This window comes from Strongylocentrotus purpuratus, unplaced genomic scaffold (genome assembly GCF_000002235.5).
Source record: "Strongylocentrotus purpuratus isolate Spur 01 unplaced genomic scaffold, Spur_5.0 spur5_scaffold_14, whole genome shotgun sequence".
In the NCBI taxonomy this organism is placed as follows: domain Eukaryota; kingdom Metazoa; phylum Echinodermata; class Echinoidea; order Camarodonta; family Strongylocentrotidae; genus Strongylocentrotus; species Strongylocentrotus purpuratus.
In genome coordinates this window covers 14,417,230-14,424,434 of record NW_022145599.1, presented here as the reverse complement: position 1 = coordinate 14,424,434, position 7,205 = coordinate 14,417,230, and the positions used below count along the sequence as shown (strand labels likewise).

At 41.7% G+C, this 7,205-nt stretch overlaps 1 protein-coding gene across 1 annotated transcript in view; it reads right to left on the bottom strand.

The window, feature by feature from the left end:
* Window positions 1-3,455: 3,455 nt before the first annotated feature.
* LOC100891254 (acyl-coenzyme A synthetase ACSM3, mitochondrial) overlaps window positions 3,456-7,205 on the bottom strand; it is a 31,026-nt gene continuing 27,276 nt past the window's right edge. The window contains exon 10 of the mRNA XM_030985087.1: window positions 3,456-3,527. Coding sequence (XP_030840947.1) covers window positions 3,456-3,527 — 72 coding nt within the window. The remainder of the gene's footprint in view (window positions 3,528-7,205) is intronic.

The following is a 7,205-nucleotide window of genomic DNA, read 5'->3' as shown; positions in this document are numbered from 1 at the left end:
TCACTCCTCTCTTTTTTTGCCAGCGTTTATGGGGACCACCCACCGCCCCCTGGCTACGCTCCTGCGGACAGATGAACATGTTGATACCTTGTCCGCCCGGAAGCTCAGTGTTTTAAGGACTTAATTTACGGTCAGATTAGCATTCAGGGTCCGCCTTAGGTCCCTAGGCGGGGTCCAGGGGCAGAGCCCTGGAAGTTCAGGAGTTTTAGGCATTTAATTACGGTCAGATGAGCATTATTTTGATACCTAATTGATACCTAATTGATACAGTGGCAGGTCACTAATTGGCTTTGGTTCAGGGGGCGGAGCCCCGGAATCTCAAGGGTTTTAGGCACTCAATTACGGTCAGATGAGTATCAAGGGGCCGCCTAAGGGCTCTTGGTTGGGTCCAGTGGGCAGAGCCCCGGAAGTTCAGGGGTTTTAGGCGTTTAATTACGGTCAGATGAGCATTTCTGATATCTTATTATGTGTGACACAGGCAGGACACTATTTGGCGTGGGGTCCAGGGGGCAGGGGTTTTAGGCATTAAATGACCGTCAGATGAGCATCTAATTAAGGGCCCGCCTAGGGCCCTAGGTAGAATCCAGGGGGCAGAGCCCTTGGGGTCTTAGGCATTTAATCATGGTCAGATGAGCATATTTTGATACCCCATTATAATGTGACACTGGCAGTTAACTATTTTTTCTTTCTCGCTCTCTTTCTATTTCTCTTTAATATACCTTTTCAAAGAAAGTGTGGGGGGGGGGGGGCTCGAGGATCCCGATCCCCGCCGTTCCGCAGTCCCTGCTATGTAGGTATCTCAAGAAGCATTTTCTTGTCTGGCTGTAAATTTAGGAATTTGTCATTTTCCAACAAACGCATAAAGTGAGGAAAAATCTCGGAAAATTATCTCATTTCAGCATTATTTGTAAACCACCGTTATGGAATTAGAAATAAACCACGTTTGAATTCTATTTCTCCAAAGGCCCCCCCCCCTCCCCTATCAGTACGCCAGTGCCCCCTCCCCCCCCCCCCCCCCTTCGATCTTCACCTTGTTGGCGGGAAAATTGCAACTGACCTTTCTTCTTCTCTTTTTTTTTTCTTTCCCTTTCTCTCCTCTTTCCCTTTTTCCCTTCCCTTCCGTATCTCTCTTTTAGGTTTGCGGGGGGGGGGGGTGTAGGGGTAAGGTCATTTTGATCCCCACCCCGCTCCACACATTGTTGGCGGGATGAACCGCAACTGATCTCCGCTTCTTTTCTCCCTTTTCTCTTTTCTTCCTCTTTTTTGTTCCCTTTTAGCTCTCCTCTTTTCCTTTTACTTCCTTCTCTTTTTTTTAATGGGGACGGGGGGGGGCTAGGGCCTTTTTGCCCCCCCCCCCCCGATCCACAACTTGTTGGCGGGAAAATTGCAACTGATATCCCCCTTCTTTTCTTTTCTTCTTCCTCTTTTGTCCTTTCCTGTATCTCCTCTTTTTCTTTTTTCTTTCCCTTTCCTTCCATCTCTTTTTTTTTGATGAGGGGGGGGGGGGGGGGGGGGGGGGGGGGGGAGAGGCAACAGCCTGGGAGGCAAGTCCTTTTGTCCCCGCCCCCCCCCCCCCCGATCTCCTTCTTCCCTCTTTTCTTTTCTTCTTCCTCTTCTTTTTTTCCCTTTCTCTCCTCTTTCCCTTTCCCTTCTTTTCCTTCTCTCTCTCTCTCCTTCTCTTCTTCTGCTTGGCGGTATAGATTCATTCGAACTCAATAATTCAACACAAATCGTTTCATGTATCTGTTACTATGGTAACATTTGACATAGTGCCAGAGTGCCAGACCTCGCAATCGTTTCATTATTAAAGAAGTATATATAGGGTGAAATTGATACCTATAACAATCACCGTCTCATAAACTAACTATCACCTGATTGGTCAATCACTGTTACGCTATGCCATGCGCTGGCAACCAGTGAAGGTTGGCATTGATTTCATTGGACGACCAATTAATCATGCGATCGATGTTTAACGAGCCGCAGTCCGGAGTCGTCTGCGCGATCTTGAAGTATAAGCACATCAGTCGATGCGAGTACATCAAAATATGTTTTTGTGTTCTTCTCTCGACTTCATGGACATTCACAGCATGAAATTACTCCCGACTGTTCACCTTAGTTATTCATAGTGTAGGGATCAGTTAGCGCATAGTCATTGTTATGGATGAAACCGAAGCTTGTGCCTAATTTCATCTTGAAGGCCCACCAAAGTTGAACAACGGGGTTGAAGATTATTTTATGCTTTTTAAAAGATCTACTGGAGATGTGAACACCCTGATATATTTTCACTGTTCAACCGACCTTCCGCTCTAAATACTGAGTATGCAACACATCGTATCGACTTAAGTTATACTCATGGTCATAGACAACTAATGATTCAGTCATGGATACGACAGAAATCGTCAGCCTCTCCATCAACGTGATCGTCATGCTACTCGGACTATCGGGGAACGCCATTATCATCGCTGTTTATAGTAGAAGAAGAAAGCTAAGAAGAGCACCGATACATTGATCTTGTCTCAGGCGATTTTAGATTTCACGGGTGGATCGTCGCCCCGATTGATATCATCCGTACGCTCGCTAACGCTGTCAAAAGTGACGCGCTCTGTAAGTTCACCATCTACAGCAGCCGAATCGTGGCGTATTCGGCTCTCTACCTTACCTCGGCCATAGCGGTAGATAGGTGTGTTGCTCATAAAGAGCCGTTTGATCGCCGCACCTCGCCAAAAAAGGCGTTCATTGGTGTCGTATTCTCGGTGATGTTCGCAGGCGTCTCGCAGTCCTACAACTTTGTTTACGTTGATTTGGCAGACTTCGGAATCTGTGTAAGGCATGGAATGCCGGCGGCTGTTGAAAAGCTGTCTCGATCTTAACAACTGCCTCCTTTGCGACTACGCTCCTCCTGGCTGTCGTATGCTATGGCGTGATCTACGCCTCGATTCGTTCACAGGCTCGGTTCGAGCCGCAATGGTCGCAGTGCCTCAGTCAACAGTGGGAAACACTGGCACCGTATGCGAGACTTATTCAACGGATTGCGGTTCGAATGTAGCTCCCCAACCCACAGACAATGGTCGCCAGAACATATTCATCGTAGGGGTAAGACCGAAGGAAAGCCTTGAAGTGCCCTTTGATGATAAACACGAAAATGGAATTTCCAAAGAAAGCAATGAAGATGCCCATCCCCAAGGTCGGGGGAACAACGAAGCATGCACGACAAGTGGAGATCAATCGGGCATATTTCATGCAATACCTCACCGATCACCGGAGAAGAAGGTTGTGGTGAGATCACGAGGAGACCACAAGACCACCAAGATGCTTCTCTTCACCACCATCATCCTTCTCCTGTTCTGGCTGCCTTCTACTGTCCTTAATCATGTCCCTGGTGATGTTCTGACAACATTCCGGAGACAGTCTGCAGGGATGAACGCTCTTATCTACTCATGCTTTGCCATGAAAGCTTAAATCACATCGTCAACTTTTTCGTCTACCTCGTCGTCAACAAGCGATTTCGTGGAGATTGTAGGCAGATCCTAAAGAAAATATGGACACGCAATTAATTGTCGATAAAGAATAATGATATTTCATAAAGCTGTAAATTTCGCGATCTTTATATTAAGAAGTTTGCTTCAAATATGCACACACGTATTCAGCTCACCAGTATGACGATAGAAACTAAATGGATTATCTTTCGTTAAATATTCGTATCTTCGCTCATCATACATTAGATTCTATGAGGCTGGAATGACTTGAAATTGGTTTGAAATCAGTATCGCTTAGTGAGCGAGTGCTGATAAGTGAATAGTTACATAGCTCAGGGTCGTCAACCAGTTTGTAAAAGTGAATGGGCCACTTTTCGAGGGAGCGGTGAGAGTGTGGGAGGTGTTTTGCCCCTCCGCCTAACCGCTCTCTGAACGGTAAGGACTATTTTTGGCGAATGCATGTAGCCTTAAACCCCATGTAGGTGCCGGGGAGGGGAATTTTATGATCCCCCCCCCCACCAACTTATGAATGCGAGGGGGTGTCCGCCTGTCTTCTGCCTGTAAACGCCCTTGAATCAGTCATTATGCATCTCAATCTCATAGACCTAACGTTTGTTATTTTTGATATATTATCATCTTTCTTTGACATAGTGAGAACATCCAGGCGCCCAATAATATTTAAATTTATTGTGGTTGAAGAAAAAAATTATGTACACACTTCGCAGTGATTCTACCCCAAAAAGATCTGAAATTAATTTAGGTAAATATCGTACTTCAATGACGGCTCAGGTTTTAATCACTTTCATCTTAGCTGCAGTATTGGGTTCAAGAAGTGATAGTGTGCCTCAGTAGTTCTTCCATGATTCTGCAAGGGGGGCATAACTCTGATTATTACACCATTAAGGATTAAGGGGCATTTTTTCCCTGTGTATTGAAGATGGGGGTGACATGGTTGAAGATCCCTCAAATCTGCAACTGCTGTATCTTACAGAATAAGAAAGTTTATAAGTCCATGTAGAAAGAATAATTGTTATATATATATTGTTTTCTACATAATTATTATATCTACAAAATAGTCGCCAACAAATACATCTTATAGAACTCTTTTGGAAGAATTTCAATCGCTATACTACTCTCCCTCTTGTATTCATTACACGCATACGAATGAATACTCTCCGAAGCCATATCAAAATTTAGTTGGATATACCTCGAAATAGAAAGTGATATGTGTTTAAGTTAGAATGTGCTTATACATTTTCGTTAATTTCATGAACACTGGCACAAGTTACCTCATTGTATACGTTATACGAGTTCCTTGAGGATGTCGATAAGTGATTTATTAGATTAAAGCTGTACAAATTGGATTAGGTTTGATAAATGTAATTAAATTATTCAATTAAAAGAAAAAGTCATAAGATAAATCTGCCATGTATATGTGTAATGTTGAATTGCATTGTATCATTATATGTTTCGCACATGTTGTTTCTCTTTCATTCGACAGAAGACTACGTGTTAATTTTATGTGAAATGATGTCTGCCCAAATCTTTGAGGGTAATTTTCAATACAATAAATAACATGTAGATTCTTTTTTTATTTGTTAATTTGCTCCTAATTTTGACCGGTAGGTTTTATTGGATTTTTTTAAACTGACAATTTGTAAATAGAAATGACTAAACTTATATTAGGTTTGTAATAAACGTTGTTTGTGGAGTGAAATATTTGAATCTTCTTTTCCTCTCTTTTTGTTGGTGCTGACTTACAATAATAATACTGTTTACTTGGGAATGCCTCATCAACATCATTAATTTTTTTTCCTGCAACTATTATTACCCCAGTAATCGCCGAGTATCTATTTGCACCTGGGCTGGGAGTTGAAAATGTGGATTAATGTCTTGACAAAGGACGTTAGAGCCGGGCTGGGATTCGAATCCTCAATCCTTAGATTGAGAGTCAATTGAATCAACCACTATACCAAGACAACCCAGATGTTCATGCTCTCATGAGACGTTTTATTTATCTTATAAAGACTCCTGATTGAAATCAAGCAGTTATAAACATTCAACCGCTTTTGCCAGCAAATTGACACATTTAGCGTGATGAAACATTATTAATCTAATATTGAATATATTGAATACATTATGCACAATTATAGCTAATCATATCAAATCATTTTGAACAATAAAATTATTGTTATTATATAATGGTCTGCTGGCCTGGACCCCTTAATTATTGATGTTCATGTATGAACCTTGGTTTATTGTGCTTTGTATATAAACGTTGTTAGTATTCTAGGGTTTATATAACTCTACCTTGATACAGAAAAGGAGACAACGACCAGGCGCGGATCCAGGGGGGGGGCGAGCGGGCCTTGCCCCCCCCCCCCCGCAAAAAAAAAAAAAAAAAGGAGAGAGAGAGAAAAAGGAGAAGGAAAGGGAAAGAGGAGAGAAAGGGAAAAAAGAAGAGGAAGAAGAAAAGAAAAGAGGGAAGAAGTAGATCGGGGGGGGGGGGGGACAAAAGGACTTGCCTCCCAGGCTGTTTGCCCCCCCCCTCCAATCAAAAAATAAAAGAGAAGGAAGGAAAGGGAAAGAAAAAGGAAAAGAGGAGATACAAGAAAGGAAAAAAGAGGAAGAAGAAGAGAAAAAGGGAAAACGACACAACAAATCGTTTTCTTTCTCTAATGAAACGTAAGCTTCCGCTTAGCGCGGGAGGGGGAAACTCAATTCAGACGAGGATTATTTTTTGGAACGGTACAACAAATCGTCTTCTTTCTCTAATAATTTATTGAAATGTCAAAGCTTCCCGCGTTTCGCGGAGGAGGGAGGGGGAAACTCGCCCCTCCCTGCACCCACCTACCCCCAATTACGTCCACTGCTGGTCACCATTACGAACCAATATTTGGCTCGCATAATTTCAAATTTTGCCCCCCCCCCCTAAGAAATCCTGGATCCGCGCCTGATGTATATACAACGGCAACAGTTTTAATATAAAATGTAAGTTCTTCTTACTTAAATCATTGGTCTGGAAACAATTATTTGCCCATTGTTGTGTATTGTATTACATTTTCACTGACAATGACTTCACATTTTCAAGTTTCCCAGGCTTATTTAGGAGAACAGAAGATTGATATTGTTTAGTTGTACGATAACATCACTCAGTTTGATTTGATTTGATTGGAGATATATCTCATTAAAAACAGAGTAAAGGCTACACAGTTCAAACAAACCTACACCCATTAACTTCAAGCTCACTCACAATGATTTATTGCGACACTTTCAAGGCTACTTATTATTTCAAGTTCATGTATATACAAAGGGCAACAGCTTCAATATTAAACGTAATTAAATCAATGGTCTGGAAAATGTTAATGCCCATTGTTGTATATTATACAACATTTTCCATAACGATGAATATACATTGTATAATGCAATTTTCAGGAAAACATACTTGTCATTACTGTTATATTTGTTATATTACACTAAAGCAAATCGTTTCGCTTATCGATAAGATAAATCAATGTGAAGTACGTGTCAAATAATGAAATCATTACGTGCTATTTTTAACCGGACTAGACATTTGAAACGTATAAAAATGTATACACTATTGACAGCAAGCAAGCTTTTTAAACAAAGAATTCAGAAACTGAACAACATTGCACATTTTAGTCTATCACGGCATGCTCCTACACCCTTAGTTGGACTGTAAACAGTTGTCTTCAATTTCATTTTTTT